The sequence below is a fragment of the Artibeus jamaicensis genome, unplaced genomic scaffold (assembly GCF_021234435.1).
Source record: "Artibeus jamaicensis isolate MK-2021 breed Jamaican fruit bat unplaced genomic scaffold, CSHL_Jam_final contig_1539, whole genome shotgun sequence".
NCBI lineage: Eukaryota > Metazoa > Chordata > Mammalia > Chiroptera > Phyllostomidae > Artibeus > Artibeus jamaicensis.
The window spans coordinates 213030-231090 of NW_026521299.1; the positions used below are offsets into that span (position 1 = coordinate 213030).

Genomic DNA, 18061 nt, shown 5'->3' on the forward strand with positions numbered 1-18061 from the left:
ACGTGGGAGGAGACCGAGCATTTTGTTTTCCTGCTTCTCGGAGTGCATTACAGATAGTTCAGTGACTGGCACGGGACTCGGCGGTGCCAGGAGTCTTGGATTCAGTTCCTCCCAGTTGCAGGCCTTAGAGGTTCCTGTGTTCCTCCTCTCTCTCCCATGTGCCCTGCTGTGGCCCTGGCTCCATTTTTACCTGGCATCTTGGCAGCGTCTCCTGGACCCTGCAGCTGCACTTGGGTTTCACAGTGGTGCATTGGAGCGCATCGGAAACTGCACCGCAGCGGGCGAGGGTCTGGGTGTTCCTTGGGAGTATTCAGAGCACCCCAAGGGAGTGTCCTTTTCAAGGGCTGGGGCTTTCTTGTTCCAGTAACTGCTCTCCGGCTGAGCCCCTGCACTGGCTCGTGTGGGCGGAAATATGGAGCGGGCACTGCGTCTAATTGCTGGTAACCTAAGGTTCCCGTATGGCCCCAGCTTATAAATAAATGAACATTCATTAATGTGAAATTCAATTAGAATGAAATGCCCCATCCAGTTTTGTGTAGAAGGCAGAAATAAGTGGGTTGGTGGTGTGATTTTGCTGCAGATGCTGGAGCATGGAGTCACAGGGTGACAATAATAATAGTAATTTGCTCTTTGCTGGTGCCTCCATGCTCTCATCTGCAGGCGGGTGTCACCGCCGTGCTTCTCAAAGGTTCACTGAGGTTAAAGGCCAACAGGAGGTCGGCAAGGGGCTGTGCAGAGGCCTTCACATCTCTGGCCCATTACACCTGGAGCTTGTTGGTGAACAGAAAATGCACCAGGATTCAGGAGACCTGACTCCAGCCCTTGCTCAGCCACAGACTCAGTGTGGGCAGAAAACGCCGTCGCTGTGGGCCTGTTCCTCACCTCTCACAGAAGGGCCAGTGCAGCAAATCTTCCAATTCTGTGGTCTAAATTAATATTTGAACTCAGAAAAGACACACATTTTGCTAATGTATGCACCATTTGTGGCCAAACTCCCTCTGAACTTTATTTTTCCCATTATGGCATGATCTGAGATTGACCTTTGGAAATTAAGATGTTAAATAAAAGAGTCATTTATGTATATTTCACGTTTTATTTGCTGGAGGGGGATTAGCTTGGGAGAAGGTGATTTCCTTCCAGTCCCAACGCCGGGCCACGCAGCCTTCCGGGGCCTCCCCGGGGTGACGCTCTCAGTTTTGGTGGCCACCTGCCTCTTTCTCCCAGGAGTGGAATGGACTGTCATTTGGCTGTTGGAGGAAAGCAAAGAGTTGCAGCTCAGTAGTGGCAGCAGGCTTGCTTATGAGCTTGTGAAAGAAACCACCGTGTCAACCTGCCTGCAGGTCCCAGGGAGGAGGGCACCCGGGAGGGGCGTGTTTTGCCAGGCTCCGGAAGGTCTACTACCTTCCCCTGTAGCCTGGGGCGATCATTGAACCCCTTTCTCCACTTTTGACACTTCCTCCCTGCCTTTCTCCTCTCCTGGGGACTGTGGGAAGTAATCAGTGGCTGTTTGTCAGCCCAGACCTTGAACTGGGCAAGGCCAAAGGAGGCTCAGGACTTTGATGTGCAGAATGGTGAAAAAAAAAAGCAGGCTTTGGCCAGACCGCACTTTTTCCTTCAGAGAAATCACCACAGTGTTTGGGGAGGGAATGGACACATTTGGAGCAGGGGAGGGTTGGAGCGTTGTCATTCCTTGTAGCCCTCTGCCAGAAAGGTGTCTGGGCTCCGAGCCGGAGCCATCAGCCGGCCCTGGAGACGCCCCGGCTGGAAGCTGGGCTCCTCGGGCTCCAGCAGCCACCTGAGCCTGCCCTGCTCCATGATGAGGCTTAGTGACCGCAGGGCAGGGCACCCTTGTAGGAGAAAGCAGCTTCAAGTTCTCAGGTGCAGAGCAGACAAACAAACGGCCATCCCCACACCCCGGCTCAGACTGCTCACTGCTGAAACGCTAATTCGGGGTGGGCGGAGGCTGGCCCTGTGCAGTGATGCCCGCCCACACTCCCGCTGGACCGTCCTGGGTGGACAGCAGCACCTCGCTCAGCAGCCCTTCCACGGCGGCCCGGTACTTTTCCAGCTGCCTGGAGTCCATCCTTATTCTAATTTCCATGGGAGCAGTCAGCTGTGAAGGCAGAGTTAACAAGAAGTGTGAGGCAGGGAGAGGGCCATTAACCCCTGGGTGCCCCGTAGGAGCCACCCCGCTCTGCTGGCCCCACCCTGCCCAGTCCTCTGGGCTTCTAGGGCCAGCTTGGAATTCTGGCACCCCCTTCATATCTCCCCCATTTTCAGTCCCCCCCCCTTCTCCAGTTCTAACCGGGGGGCTGGATCGTGGAAACCACTGAGACCTTCTGGGAGGATGATTAACAAACCCCTGGTGGGGAAGCTGGGCTGGGAGGGTGGAGCTGTCAGGAAGCCCCCTGGCTTTTGACTTGGCAGGTCACTCCCCTCCTCTGTCTCCCAGAAGGATGTACCACCATGGGCCAGGTGCCACCCCAGTGCCTTAGTGTATTATTATTAAACTTTTTAATAACCCTTTGGTGCAGAGACTATTAGTGCCCCCATTTTGCAAATGAGGAAACTGAGTACAAAGACATTGAATAGTTTGCTTGAGGCCACACAGGTGCTAAATAGCGAGGAAGAAAATAGTATACCCAGGGAGCCGGTCTCCAGGGTCAATGCCAAGGGCCACCAAGCTACACTTGCTCTAGCACTGTGCAGACACGAGTGAGGGCCTAGAGGACCTGTTTGGAGGCTTGCCACCAAGAGAGATTTTCATGGCAGGGTCAGCGGTGCTGACTGATCTTGCTGTCCCCCAGAGCTTCCTAGCTCAGTGATCTTGCTGGCAAACCAGCTCTCCACCTCCTACCAGGCTCTCCAGGGCTGGGGAATGGGCTCCGGATGCCTGAAGGGCAACCTTGGGCGCTCCTCTGGGAGTCTCTGGGTCCCAGCCTGGCCTCTGCCATTCACTTTGCTGAGGTTACGCCTTTCTCTGGGCCCCGCCTTCCTCACTGTAAAATGAGGGGACTGGACTGGATGACCCCTGAGGATCTTCCTGGACTGTGTGGCATAATTCTAGGGAGATGGACAGGGCAGGAGAGGTGCCTCACTCCAACAGCCTCCGAGAGACTGCACTGGGCGTAGCGTGTACCATGGAAACCTCAGTCACCGCACTGACTGCCTCCGCTGCACACGAGAAGGCGGTTTCGAGCCAGCTCCCCTTTGCCAGCCGAGTGAATCGCTCCCGGTTCCTCCTCAGGAGCCGAAGGAGCTCCCGCCCAGCGCAGTGACTGCACCAAGACTGCTTCCTGGGCCATACGTCTGACCTCCCTGTTTGGGGACAGCACGCTGTGGCAACCCAAGGGGGTGGAAGGATCACCTGCTAGTGTTCAGGTGGCTGCTCGGTTCTACCCTGACCACTGCGTGACCTTGGCAAGGCCCAAACTCTCTCTAGACGTCAGTCTCCCTCCCCCACCCCCGCAGGCATCTCTATAGGGAAGTGCCTTGCACTCGGTCCTGGGGCCTCTCCCTTCTCCATCTACCCACACCCACATCACGAGCTCACCTGTCCTGGACTGGAATTCCATCTAATTGCTGATGACTCTCACATATGTCTCCAGCCCTGAACTCTCCGAAGTGCTGACTCGTATATATCCACCTGCCCATACAGCGTCTCCCCCACTTGCCTGACAGGCATCCCACAGTTCACAGGTCCCTGATCTTCCTCTTGTCAACCTGCAGCCAACCACAGGCTCCACCATCTCAGGTGCTCCAGCCCAAATCCTTGACGTCAGTTTTCTCTTTTCTCACACTCTTATACGTTCTTTCAGCAAATCCTGTGGGTTTCTAACTCCAAAATATTTCCAGAATCAGACCCCTTTGCTCTGCCCCCACCATGACTGCCTGGGCTGAACCACCCTCCCCCGGATACTGCTGCGGCCTCTTCAGTGGTCCCCCTGCTTCTGCCTTTCCCCTCGGCCTGTTCTCAACACAGAAACTGAGAAGACTCTTTGAAAATGTAAACCAGATCATGTCCCTCCTCCGCCAAAGCCCACGAAGGCTCCCAGTCAGCAGAGTGAAAGCCAAGTCCAGAGAAGGTGAAGTCCGCAGTCCGGACTCACCTCCCACTCTCCCCAGAGTCCCTCCCCCGCGGCCGCCCGGCCTCTCCATCGTCCCGAATGCTCCGTATTTGGAACCTCAGGGCCTCGCCTGCTCTTCCCTCTGCCTGGCCTGCTCTTCCCCCAAACATTCTTTTGCTTCTGTCCCTCATTCTCTTCAGGGCTTCACATTGATACCATCTAACCACAAAATCTGCTCTATCACCCCTTTTAAAATCACAACCAACTCCATCTGCTTTCCCTGCGTTATTTTCCTCCACTGCACATATCACGGTCTGCCATACCACAAAGTTTGCTCATTACCCTGCTTGTGGTATGTTGCCTATCCTTCTGGCATCTGTTCTGGCCGCCCACTGGGCGGAGGACCACTGGGAGTGCCACGAGGGCAGTGGGTTTGTAGTTTCACTCACTATTCTGTCTCCGGGGCCACACACGTAGCGGGAGTGTTCATGTCCTGGATACATGACTGTGAGTCACAGAGGTGTGCTGGACACACTCGAGGCTCTCCAGTCGGGGCGATCCATGCATCCTAGAGTGTCGCTGAAAGGCCTGGGGCCCTGGGCCTGCGGCTGCCTCCCAGGGTCCTGTCTAGGTGGAGGGACCTCGTCCTGATTACCTCTCTCCCGACCAAGGACTGCACCTGCCCCCTGACTACTGCCTTCCCCATGCTGTCCAGTGGTCTCTGGCCCACCAGACTCTGCCGACCTATTGCCCTCTCTCAGGGCACCCTGGCCTCGAGGACCCGAAACCCAGCATGTGCCTCCTGAGCGGGACCATTGCACTTCTACTGGGACGTCCCTGCTCTAACTCCTCACAGGGAGGGGCCCCTTCTCATCATTCAGGCTTCAAATCCAATGTCCCCTCCTCTAGGGGCCTTCCCTGGCCCCCTCCCCACCCAGATCAGTGCCCCCAAATCACACCCCATCATGCTCTATAATACCTCCTTATTTGGTGCCTAAAATGGTTTAGTGTCTCATAGCACATGTCTGTCTCCCCTCAGGATGGAGTTTGTTGCCTGACCGGCTGGCTCAGCGCCTCGCCCAGGTGCACCCCATGGCTGGGGGCCGGGGTGGGGGAGGCCCGCACCAGGCTCTCTGCCTTGTCCGCTCACCCCGAAAACTTGGTCTTCTTTCTCCCCTGTGGGCTCTGCGAGGTCCAGAGCACCCGTGTCTTCAGACCACTGCTGTTCACTCAGAGATTTCTTTTGCCCTTTGCTCCGCTCCTTTTCCTGTGGGGTCAGAGGATAAAATCACACCTGCCCTCCTCCCAGATGGCCCTCGTCTGTTTCCGCCCAAGGTGCCAAGTGGCCTGAGCTCCCCTCAGGCCACACCCCCCACGCCCCCCGCCCCCCGCCCCCCCCCCCGCCCGCTCCCCAGGCGCCTCCTGCATGAGGAGTCGCGGACACCCAGAGGCTGCCCCTGACCGGTCAGCATGGGGAGGAGTCCGTGCCTTTGAAGTGAAACATTGTGCCCAGATTGTTACTGTTAATTAAGTTAAAATGTTGAAAATAATGGATGCTCTTCATGCATATTAAGTGTGAAAATGTGTTTCTCTTAGCAGAGAGCCCATAAAAAAAGGTGGCAAGATAGCCTGGCCTGTGAGGGCACCCTGGGGTGGCCCAGACACCGGAGTCCCTCCTGGTAGGTGGTTTATAAAGGGTGAGACAGAGAGAAGAATTATGGAGGAAGAAGTTTGCAGCTTCTTCCTAAAAGTCCCATGGCCTGGCAAATACGGGGAGCAAAACCACACAGCAGATTAATGCAAAGCGCCCTTTGGTTGTCATTTTGCTAGTTTCTGTTCCAATGAGTTTGACCCTCCGTCCAGCCCTGGGCTTGCCGGGCCTCACAGCACTCGGACCAGATGCAGTGCTGTGCTGGTTCCCCTGAGGACACCCTTGGGGCTCAGCTCAGGGCCAGCCCTGAGACGGGGCAGTTCTAGAACAGCAGGCTGTCTTTTCTGGAGAGGGGGCGGGTGCAGGACGGTGTGTTCAGGGTCCCCCCTCAGTTTCTCTGTCCCTGAAGCAGGGGATCTGGGTGAAGCCTTGTCTCTGCAAGGGGTGCCTGTCCTGGACAGAGGGTGTAGGTGCAGGGGCCACACGCCCTCCCAGGGACTGACTTAGGCATTTGTCCCTATGGGAGCCTCCGTCCCCCAGTGGTGGGACGCAAAAGTCCCATTTCTTCGTCTCCTTGGGCAAAAGAAACCAGTGTTGGCAGACGCTCAGAAACATGTGTGTCAAGTGAGTCACGGGGAGGCAGGCCCGGCAGCCCAGCTGTCCCCAGGCTCTGCCGTCCCCTCCCTCCCGGAGGACACAGTACGTCTGCTGGGTCTCCTCCTGGGCTCCAGACGGGAGTCTGTGCCCCTGCTCCCCGGAAGTCGCCCCACCCGTCCTCCTCCTCCTTGGGTGTCAGCCCCCCCATCCCCGCAGGCTTCCCAACGGGCACCAGCCCATCGCGGTTTCTCCCTCCTCTGAACCCAGCACTTACCAGCAGCATCGCTTGTTGGGCAATTAATCACCCCCTGCCTGTGACATCTCCCTTTTGTCTTCTATTGTTAGTGAATCTTCCCTGTGTTTGTGTCTTGGCTCCTGAGCTGCCTTGGATTTCCTTGTATGTCTGGCCTCTCACCCAGTGTATTGACTTGTCAATTGGAAATTTCCTTGGAAGGCTGAGCAGGAGTGGGAAAAGATGTCACTCCACTGACACCTGTGAGTGGCCCCGGTGGAGGAGCAGAGGCGGCCAGGGGGACAGCTGGAGTCTGGGCTTCTCTCAGGGCCAGGTCCTTCATGCTGTCCTCAGTATCACTGGCATAGCTGATTAAACGTAGGTTTGCTGAAGAGGCACTTGTGCCTTAGAAACACTCACACGTCTTCAGTGCTGAGCAGGGCTGTGAGTGGCTGGGCCGCGCTGCGGAGGGGAGCAGAGGAGGTTTCTTACCTGCATTTTCTTGACCTCGCTGTAGGTGAAGATGGGAACGAAGGCTTCTGTCTGGGAGGCCAGCAGAGCAACGGCATGAACCACCAGCAGGGCAGCCACGGTCTTGCAGGACACCATCCTGAAGCTGGACAAAGAGGGGCTCCTGTCCTGGAGTTTGGGGCAGCGGCGGACTCCTGCATCAGATGGAGGCCGAGCCCTCAGCTCCAGGCCTTGCCTGCCTGTGGCTGTGTGATCTTGTGTGGGCTGCTTAGCCCCCCTGGACGTGGGCCTGGTATGGGGCTTCACTAGATAAGCTCAGAACCCCCTGTCTGCCCCAGAGCTGTGAGGGCTGACCGGGAGAGGCGTCTGGCCCCTGCCTATACCAGGAAGAATCACTCTACTTGTGGGTCCTTCTCTTTGTCAGAGGTGAGGTCAGCTAGGCTCCTGAAGTGGCAGGGGCCTTGTGTCTCTGAGAACAAACTCCTGGATTACTAACAGAACTATGCCCCAAGACCCACACTGCTCCCTCAGCCAATTAGGGTGTTGAAAGGGATGCACCTAGGCCCAGATGACCCAATTGTACTTGGAAGCCCCAGGCCAAGATCCTGGACTGTGTAGAGGCAGAGGCAGAAGGAGTAGTGTCCAAGAGCTGGGAGTGGGGTCCCCACGCAGCGCTCTGGGGCCAGTGCCGACTCTGGAATGAGCCCCTCCCAGTTCCCGTGACTCTAATTGCCTGTTCACCGCCATGTAGAAACAGCAGGGGGGCACCTGTTCCCTGCAAACCCCCCCAACCCCCGCCCACCTCAGCATGTCATGAGTGCAGGGGAGGTGTAGGGGGGCCCTCCTGTATCTCAGGAGGTGGCTATGTCCAGGTGGGCTGTGGAGACCTGGCAGGAAGCAGGTGATGCGGTGACTACAGAGACTTGGGAAGGGGTCAGCTGGCTGGGCTCTGGGCAAGGTCAGGAGGGTCCCGTGGGGAAGAGGGTGGGGTCTGCTGCGTGCCAGCCTCGGACGATCCCTTACATTGGTGCCAGGAGTCCCTCTCCTACCCTTTCCCACACAATCCTCAGGTCCACCTGGGCGCTGGTGTGATCTGGGGAGGGAAGGGACCTGGGGAGGTAGAGGGACTCATTCAAAGGCAGTGGGGGGCTGGAAGCCTGGCCTTCTGAGGCCTGGTGCTTTTCCCAGCCCCTCGCCGCATGTTACCTTTGGTCACAGAAGGCAGATAAGGGTGTTGGGGGGCAGGCCTGCTGAATGTACCCGGGGCACCAATGCCCCTGTGCCGGGTGGACTGCGCAGGAGGCGAGGGGCCCGGCCTCCAAGGCAGGAGGGGAGACCAGGGCAGCCTCTGCTGCAGGAGGCGTGGAACCATTATAGGGTTTCAGATCACAAGCTTCCGGGGGCCCCTGGGAGCCTTCTACAGGGTTCTGTTTAATAGGAATGACCTGCCTGAGCTGGCCTCCGGGCTTCTCCACAGGCCCCACGCTCTCTGCCTTTGGACAGAGTCTTCCAAGCCCGGTGTCCTGCCTCTCAGCCAGGACCGGGCTCCTCGGGCACCTAAAACCACGTGCACGCAGCAGAGCACTCCCTCTGCCTTCCTGCCACCCTGTGGCCCTGTCCTACTTTCTTCCCTCCTCTCGATACAACTCCATGAGCAAAACCATCAGTGTTCAGACAGCCAAAGCCTCCCACGCTAGCTGCATACAGATTCCAGGCAGGTGGGGAGGACCACCACCCACCGAAGACTGCCCGCCTCTCCTGTAGGACCTTGAGAGGACAGAGGACACGGGGGGTGGGGAGCTCCGAATCACGGTCCCTCCCACTGATCCTATCTTTCTGCTCTGCATTCTCTGGGTGCCTGTCCCTCCCAGAGGACACAGGTGTGTCACATTTATGGTGTCCCATTCCTTCATGGAGATCCCTTTCCATTCTGGTGTTGGCATCTAATTCACTCCGTAAGAATCGATGAAAACTTGAAGTAAAAAAGGCAAAATCCATGTCACCTGCATTCACTTGTGTTCTGGGAGCACAGAGCTGGGGGTGGGGGCCGCTGCTCATTGGGTGTCGAGTGCGGATCTCTCATTCCATCCCCGGGGCGGGGCTGTGCCTTCACGTACTCAGCTCTGGACCAGCGGCGCCTGTCCCCCCCCCCACCGCCCTCCCAGGCCTGCAGTCCTAGGGAGCAGCTTTCCCCTTAACTTTCCAAGGCAAAGCCTCCTTGCCGTGTGGGGTCCTTTGTTCCTGCTGAAGGTTTTGGCTTGGGTTTCTGGCTGGTAGTTGGTGGCACCACTGACCCCAAACAGCCTCTCTGTTGCCAGGAATTGCACTCACCTGCTCCCCCTCCGGCCTCCCTGCCTCAGGGCAGCCCTGCCTCTGCTTGCTATGTGCGCCTTCAGCCTGCTCCTGGAAATCAGCTGGGGCACTCGCTCGGAATCCCAGCCTCGCATGTGAAGGTGGCAGAGGGACGTGGGAGCTGGTCAACCCCGGGTCTCGTCCTCAGCACCTCCAGCCCCGACTTCCCTCCACGGCTACTCACAGTGCGAATGCGGTCGGTCCGTGCGGGCCTGGCGGGTCTCTCCGCTTGTTCTTTGGTGTCTGGTCGGCCCGGCTGGCCCTTATATACCTCCAGTCTCCCCTCTGGAGCCCATTAACCTTTGGCCACACCTCTGGGGGCTCTGGGTGGGGAGCCTGGATTCTTGGGGCTCATGGAAACAGTGGCAGGGCCTGCCTCGCGGTGGACCGTGGGGCTTTCCCGAAAAGCCTCTTCCTCGAGCCACAGCCGGGGTTTGGTGGAGAGCAGCCCCCACCCCCGGCACTCTCCTGTCCACTCTGAATGCCAAGCTGCTGCCCAGAGGGTCATTTTAACGAAAGCCCTTTCTTTTTTGTTATTGAAATCTGTGATGTTGTTGAGCATCTCCAGGCCGGCTCTGGCGATCGCACTCCCTGTCGGGCTGTCAGAGCACCGTATTGGGAAGATGACTCCCCTGCAGTCTCCCCCTGAAGCCCCTCGTGGAAGAAAGGGCTCGGCAGTGCGCGCAGCGTTTCAGTGGACTAATGGAAGGAAAATGACGGTCCAGGCCCGGGCTGTGGGGCACCAGAGGCCCCGTGGGAGGCCAGGAAATCCATAAGGTGGGCGGACAGAAGGTTTATATGCCTGTAGCCTAAATGGAGAGACGGGACTCTCATCCAGGAAATGTGGTGTGGTAATTGTGTAATTCTAATGGTCAATTTCCAGGTTCAAAGAGGGAAGAGGTGGGTGCGTTCTGGAGTGGGTTGGGCTGCTGCTGCTGGCTGCGTTGTTTCGCCTGGGGCTCCTGGCAGTGCTTGACGTGCGTAATCTAATTAAACCTCAGTGACCTCATGAGGGGTGCTCTTACTCCCCCCCCCTCGTTTTACAGGTAAGAAAACTGCAGCACAATTAAACTGCTCCTCTGTGACCCCACTACAAAGTCTCTTCTTCGTACAGGGGTCGAGGCTGACGTGGCCAGCTGTGGCAGAGGGAGGGAGTGCATCACCCACAGGCGTGGAGGAAGCCACAGTGCGGGGGTGTCACAAGAGGTCCCCTCTGTGGGTTGGGAGAGGGCCAGTCTGGGGTCTGTGTGTGTGGGTGCTTAGAAACCAAGGAGAGATTTGAATTTGATGATGGGGGGGCCTGGGCTCCTCATGGTGCCTTGAAGAGGGTGCTGTGACAGAAGTGTCACGCTGGTGCAGACACTGGAGCAGGGAGGAGTGAGGCCCGGAAACCAAGGGAGGCAGCTGGGACAGACGGTGTAGAGTCCCGAGGGTCTGGGCAGGCAGAGGCCACGTCCCCAGCTGCACCTCGCTGGCCACTAGTACCTTCCGGAGAGGCTGCCCCAACATCCAGATGGGGACCGCATCTTGTCCCGGAACCTGGCCCCTGTCAGCCCTTCAGTGTGGCTCTGGCTTTTCCCCTCAGAGAGGAACAAAGACCTGTAGTGCTTGAAACCCGACCCCGACAACCTCCAAATTCCCGGCTCCCCAGGCTTCCCGGCCACATGGTCTCTGTACTCCACTCCGAGGCGAGGCCGGAACTCCTCCAGTGGCCGGACTGCATCCATCTCAGAGGAACTGGAGCTTGAGATGCTGGAGCTTGGAACTGAGTGGCCATCTCCTAACCTTGGCCTGACTGGAGTCTGAATATACCACCCATTTCCAGAAGGGCTTTTAAGATGAGGTCACAGACCTTAGTGGGGTCAAGGCAGCCTGCGGCCAGCGAAGGCGCCCCTGGTCCCCAGGCCTGGGGAGGCTCTGCCCGCGCCCCGGGCTCCTGTGTCAGGACACAAGGGCCGATCCAGACCCCCACCCATCTTTATACAGCCGCACGGCTAAGGGTCATTTTTACATTTTTAAATAATTCAAAAAAAATCAAAAGAATAATAATATTTAGTGACTTGAATTTAGGTGAAGTTCAAATTTCCGTGTCCACAAATAAGGTTTTTTTTAGAACATTCACAGTCATCCGTGTGTGGTCCATGGCTGCTTCGGGGCAACAGCAGCGGAACCGGAGAGCGGGGCCAGGCATGAAGGCCCACGAAGCTGGAAATAGTTATTGCCTGGGCCTTACAGAGAAAGTTTGCTGGCTCCTGACCCCGACAGTGTCTGGAATGTGGATAATGCTCCAGGTGTAATAAATGACAGCCAGACACAACACCTATCAGCTTTTAAAAATCTCACAACAATCCTATGAGGTCGGTGTGGCTATGATCCCATTTTACGGGTGGGAAAACTGAGGGTAAAGGACTGCTGTAAGATCACACAGCTTTTAACATGCCAGGGTCATGATTTAAACCCAAGAGTCTGGTTTCAGGATCCACTGTGCTTTTTTTCCCCTCTCAGTGTCTGCTGTGTGAGCACATGGCAGTGCACAGCTGGAGAAGGCCCTTAACATGGCCTGGTCCAAATTCTACAAACCCGCCCCCCTTCCCCTGAGCCACCTCCCCACAGGTATTGGAGCATAATGAGTCTGTGCTGATTGGCGGGACAGACGCTGGTATTCCTGTGTGTCTGTAGGCTTGGAGAGTTCAGACCGGACCCAGGAGGACTGCAGGTGATGGGCCAGACCACCCACCAAGCACCAGGGGAATTGTTCCCCGCCACCCTCCACACCAGCGCTCCGAGATGGGAGCCCTGCCTCGGCTGGGCCAGGCTGGGCTCTGGTCTGGAGATACCTTTAAGACAGTCCATCTGAGAAAGGGTTAGGAGGCAGGCCTGCCAGGAGAGACTGGAGAAGGGAAGTGCTGCAAGTAGTAAATGGTGGGGGTCACTTTTCTGGGCACGAATAACACTGTTCTGGGTCTTTCCTGTGACTCAGCACTTCTGATCGGCCCTTGGCAGGACTGCGGTATGACATCGGCAATTTGGTGTGGAAGACAGGCAAGTCAGCATTCACAATGGGCTACTCCTTGTAATGTAGCGGGGACTCTACCTTATAGGGCTCACGGTGCACCACAGGGTCACAGGCAGTGGTAGCAGGGATGAAGGGACCTCTCCTCATGCTTCTCCTGGCTGCAGACCTTGGGGGTCAGCCCTTTTGGAACCATCTCAGCAGGGCCACATCTTTTCTCCCCTCTCTGCCAGGTGCCCTGGTCCTCCGTGTGTGTTCCCACAGTCACAGTTGGTGCTTCAGACACGGAGGGATGGTGACAGCAAGCCTGGTCAGGACTGCTTCTTCGCCGTGCACACATCTCCCCTGCAAATGCTCATTAGTGGCTATTTCTCCTGCTACAAATTGAATACAAACATAAGCGGGGCATGCTCTGACGGTCTTCATTCTGTAAATGGGAACTGCCACACATGTGCAGCAGAGGGAGCATAAAACCCAACCTACCTCTGGGAAAGGAAGTTAACGAAACTCAGGGGGAATGACTTGGACAGCACAGGGGCACTCGATGCCTCTTTCCTGCGATGAGCAGAGGTGTTAATTAGCGGGTTAGCTCTCCTCTCCCTGTGACCTTGAAAACATTGTTTGCCGAGTTCTGCCATAACATCTTCATTAATGGCCCGGAACAGTGAGGCAACAGCGTGGTAATTAAATTTGCAGATGACACTGAACTGGGAGATGTAGCAAACACCAGGTAGGACAGAGACCTAATGCAAGATGTCAGGACCTTTGAACTCCAAGCTGGAAATGGCCAGGGGAGCTGCTAGACAGATGACATCAAGGCCCCTAGGACTTGGGATGAAGGACGTGGTGGCAGGGAGGGGTCGGCAAGGAAGGAAGGCTGGGACCGGGGCTGCCGGGAGAGGCACGGGCTCTCCCACACCGCTCTGGTTTCGCTCGCCTCCCTGGAAGAGACAGGGAGGCTGCAGAGGAAGCCCGAGTTGAGAGACAAGTCAGCGAGCGCTGCAGGTGCTCAGGGTACAGGACTGAAAAGTGGAAGGTCCCAGAAGGTTGGCTCGCCCAGAACACGGGTGAGAATTAAATGTGCGCTGCTGGTGTGAAGCGAAGGCCGAGGGGAGGCAAAGAACCCAGCTCCTCAGGTCACGGGCAGTGGGGGAGGGCGGGGGAGCTGTCGCTCTGCTTAGGGTGGAGGTCCTGGATGTCCCTCACAGAGCTGGACGCCTGCGACTGTGCTCGCGGGCAGAAATACTAGGTGATGGTGATGGCATTTGAAACCAGGGCAGGCGAGGCCCCAGGGAGCGTATTTTAGGTGACAACTGTGTCCTGGCCCAGGGGACACAGGCTTTGGTGACCTATGGGGTATTTTTATTCTTTTCCTTCTGTGGCTCAGGGTCATTTTTCAGAACACACAGATGACTTGTTGAGAAGTGACATACAGCCGACACTGCCATTTCCCAAGGTCCCCAGCATAGAAATCAGGCAGGTAGAAAAACACGCAAGCACGGCGTTCACCCAGCACTCGTCCCCATGGGCTGGGCTTATGGTTTGTGCGTCGCGTCTGCTGCTTGCACCCGCGTTCCTGCACCTCCGACGTCCTGTTGAGCCCATTGAATGCTCACCAACAATCTGGACCCAAAACCATCTGATAAAATGCTTTGCTTTTCGGTTCGGCTTCATGGACTACTGACAGCGTGCACAGAACCTGGGAACTGGGCTGAGTTTTACAACGGCACTCCTGCCGACTTCCCGGTCAATACTCCCCCGGGTGGTTAACACACTCCCAGAAATGTCCCTGTTGCCAGCTTGCTTCTGGGTTCCGTTTCTATTTATGGGCGTTTATCACAAAAGCTGCTGCAATAAAACCTGCATAAGGGGTCACATAACTTTTCTCCCAGGGGCAGCATGTGGGTGCTAGGAAGCTGGGTCTGTGGCTGTATTTCCGTAGGATTTGTTTTTATTGCTCCTTCTTTGATGCGGGGTCTCCTTGTAATCAAATTTTAAATATATGTATTTATATTTTTATGGAGATGGTAGATGGCGTGAAGAGAAAGCAGATGGCTTTGGAAGTGACAAGTTAACTACACAGAAAGGCTGGACCTCATAAGCCAACACCTCTCCTTTCTCTTCATCTCTTTCAGGACAGGCAGCTCCCAGCTCCCTGATCCGAGGACACAGGGGCAGCCGACACATTTTCATAAATGATTAAGGAAGTCTGTGTTGAGAAAAGCTTGCTCTTTCATGTTCAGATGCAGAGAAGTCTTGGTGAAGGTTTTGCACTGTGTGGGTGGGAGCCAAAGTGGTTTCAGATGTCAGCCCAATCCAGGTGAAGGGAGCCAACTGTCCAAACTCTTTCTCTTCCATTGTATCAGCAAATCTTGGCCCTTGGCTTCCCCACATCTGCTAGGCTGCCGGTTTTGGGATTTGGGGGACTGCCAGCCGCTGCTAATGGGAGCAGTGAGCCACATGCGGTCCCTGCCGTTGAGGATGGTGGCAGTCGCCCAGGCCGCCTTCCCACCAGTCCTCCCTGGAGGTGAGTGGCAGGAAAAGAAAGAAGATTCTGTTTCCTCTATGGCCGGGAGCCAGGGCTGGGTGGTCAGGTGGGGTCTGGGCAAGCTGGGGGGTGGTGGCGGAGGAGGAGTTCACTTAGGAATCAGGGGACTGTGTTTGCTGTTCAGGTCCGGTGCTCAGGGGCCATTCCCAGCTGCAGCCCTTCATCAGAGTCTGTCTCAGCAGGTACCTGGTTTGCCACCACAGTGAGCATGCTCCTTGGGTCCCTGACCCCCGCGACCTCTTATGTGTACCAAATGGCTAGGTCCTACAATCCCAATAGGGATAGTAGGCCGAGTCAGAGGGACAAGCTTGCATTCACACAGGGCAAGGTCACTTGGAGAGAGCAGCCCAAGCAGTGGCTCGGCGACTCTCACCTGCTTGTTAAGCAAGCCAAGAGCTCCAACAGCTGCAAAGCAGGGGCGCTAGAGCCGCCCTGCCCCTTTCCTGGCAGCACCCACCCCTCTTTTTCCTTTTCCACTCCTTAGACTAATATTTTTCTTAAAAGAGCAACCGAGTTACTGGAAAACTTCAGCCAAAAACACTGCAGGACTTTGAGAGAACAACACCCCAGGTGTCAGGCAAGAGCCAATCACAGAGATAATTCATCTGATGATTATTCACCCAGGGCTCATCTCATGCATGTTTGACTGTCAGAACTGAATTCCACCCCAAAGAAAATCTTTTCTCAGAGAAGACTTACAGTTGTTCTTTGTAAAAAGGAGTAAAAAAAGAAGGAATTATTTAAAATAGACACGTGTAAGCTCCTAAGGGACACAGGCATAAATTGCAAAAACGGCTGCAACCCAACAAGAACCCTCCTGGTGCAGGATTCCACTGCGGAGAACGGAAAATGCAAGGGAGCTGAGCGCCCCTCTGACTCCGAGCCACACCCAGGCAGTCGCTGGTGGCAGCAGGATCACCTGCAGGAGGGCTTTGTTCAGTGTGAAAAGGGTTAAGGTCATTTCAGTAGATTAGAAATTCTCTGGGTGTCTTAGAAGTAAGTAGCAAATTCAGAGCTTTTACGTGAAGGAATATGCATGAGCTCTTTTTAGACACGGGAAACAAAAGAGGAATGAATGGCCAGATGTCCTTCGTGTGTAACACACGAGCTCCCGAGGGTCCTGAGTTTTGTGAGTCTCCTTTTCGGGTGGCTGAGCCCAGTCGTGGGTGGCAATGGGGGCAAGGGTGGGTACTGTGCTTCAGGCAAAGAACTAGTCAATGTGTAGTCAACAGCCACCTGCCCAGGGTTGCTCTGTGCCAGGCACTGGGTTTGGGGGCGGACCCCTGGGACATAGCACGGCTCACGCCTGCAGGAGCGCTTGCTCCGGTGGAGGGCGTGGTGCTGCTGCACACCTTGACAGCAGTAGCTCCGGAGGGTCCAGAGGAGAGAACTTCCTTACGTCAGAGTCACCTGGAGGGCTTGTGGGGGCGGTGGTGAGCAGACATTGGCTAAGTGCTGGAAAGCCATGCAAGCCTCAGGGACCTTCCTTCTCTGGTCACCAATTCTCCCTTTCTGATTCTTTCTCTTTCCTTCTTGCCCTGAGCAACCCCCCACGCTCAACCTCCACCCTCTCCAGAGACCAAAAACACATTTCTGGCCAGCCACGTTACTGGATTTGAAGTGAGGCTATGGCTTTTAAATTCTTGCTTTAGTTGCCTTCCCATGCAGGGCACAGGGAATGGTTGATGACCAGGCAACTGGCCTGGCAGTGACATTCCTTAGCCAATGTCCCTTCAAGCTGCAGTGAAAGGACAGGCTCTCGGAGTCATGGGAGTGGCCGTGTTCAGGCCTAGCACTACCTCCCATCCTTTAGCCTGCAGGAACCCGTGGCTGCTTGGGACCAGGGTCACTGTCCTTGGTGCTGATGGCACCAGACTGCCCCAGTTAGCTAGGCTCCCCACTTTGGGACTAGGAGGGCTGAATAAGTTAAACAAATTGACCTGGACGTATTTCCCTTTCCCTTAAGAGCAGCAGCCCCCCAGCCTGCTGCATCTCTGGAATGACTACCCTTCACTCAGGGGTACTCCTTGGCGAGGGTGCTGAGTGGTCCTTCCAGGAACTCAGAGAAAAAGATTGGGGAGGATGCTGAGGAGTGTGGGCTGGCTCCCAGCCTTTCCTGCTGTGAGTGGGAAGCTATCAACTCTCTATTAACTCTCTAGGAAGAGAGCCCTGAAGTGAAGAGCCAGCCAGCAGCCATGCCCAGCCCTCCTTCCCTCAGCCTCTGGCCTTGACAGGTCCATATGGGAGGGGAGAATCCAATTTGTCCTGTTGTCATTTTCCCTCAGAGCTCATGATGACAGTCTCAGCACTGAGCACAGAAGACCCTACTTTGTCCTGAAAGACATGTAACCACTTAATGAGGCCAGGCTCCCGCAGACCCAGATGGGCAGATGCTGTGAGGAGATGAGATGGCTCATTAGCGGGTTAAACAGTCCGGGTGCTGTGGTGGCTGCTCCAGTGAGCAGCAGGCCCTTCCCTCCGACTCACAAGCTTTGGACCAAGGTCTTGTGTGAGCCCTTTAGTTCTGAGTCCAGCTCAGGTTCCAGGGAGGGCAGCTGTCCACACACCCACCTTACACACACACTAGCTCCTGCTCCATCTCACTGGCTGCCTCTCTAGGTTTCTGGTCTCCAACCATCCTTTGTTCCCTCCCTCACCCTGTCTCACAGCCTTGTCTGGAGTAGCTACATCTGCTAGGTCCCTCTCCACAGACGTCAGGCACTCTCTCTTTTCTTTCCCCTGGGAACTTAATTCACGTGAACCATCCTGTGTTCGGTAGACCCAAGGTCATAGTTAGTGACCAGAGGACTGAGTGTTGATGCCCTGATAACAGGAATGCAATCCACTTCTCAAGGGCTAAACTCTCTCTGGGAAAGAGGAGGAAAAGAGTGAGGAAGGGTAGTGAGAAGCTAGGGACACTCCTTGGCAAGTGGAACAGGACAACTGAGACAGACAGCTGAAAAGACTATCTGGGGAGTTCACAGCCAGAAGGTCACCTCCCTGGAGATAACATCTAGGCCTCAGTCAGGTTTCAGCTCCATGCCCAGAAAAGCCCCCAAACCAGGTGAGCAACACCAGGACCAGCTGCAATGACTAATGACCCCCCTGAAGGAGCACACCTGGAGAACTG

At 55.9% G+C, this 18061-nt stretch overlaps 1 protein-coding gene across 2 annotated transcripts; it reads right to left on the reverse strand.

The window, feature by feature from the left end:
• Nucleotides 1-1060: 1060 nt before the first annotated feature.
• MLN (motilin) lies at nucleotides 1061-7156 on the reverse strand. 2 transcript variants are annotated; one of them, XM_037134452.2, is made up of 4 exons: nucleotides 7040-7156; nucleotides 5218-5334; nucleotides 2027-2113; nucleotides 1061-1247 (listed from the first exon to the last, which is right to left on the reverse strand). In XM_037134452.2, the coding sequence occupies exons 1-4, from the start codon at nucleotides 7154-7156 to the stop codon at nucleotides 1191-1193; spliced, it is 378 nt and encodes a 125-aa protein (XP_036990347.2). In that variant the 3' UTR covers nucleotides 1061-1190. The 2 variants fall into 2 exon arrangements, with proteins under 2 accessions (XP_036990347.2, XP_053524997.1); XM_053669022.1 differs by having other exon boundaries at nucleotides 1988-2113.
• Nucleotides 7157-18061: the final 10905 nt, after the last annotated feature.

What these genes read in the sequence shown, in the direction of transcription:
- MLN (XM_053669022.1), bottom strand. Translation starts at nt 7,156, where the DNA reads ATGGTGTCCTGCAAGACCGTGGCTGCCCTGCTGGTGGTTCATGCCGTT. An exon ending in GCGAGGTCAAGAAAATGCAG is followed by an intron (nt 5,335 to 7,039) that starts GTAAGAAACCTC and finishes CTGACCCCACAG; the next exon opens with GAAAAGGAGCGGAGCAAAGG. An exon ending in AAGAAGACCAAGTTTTCGGG is followed by an intron (nt 2,114 to 5,217) that starts GTGAGCGGACAA and finishes CTGCCTTCACAG; the next exon opens with CTGACTGCTCCCATGGAAAT.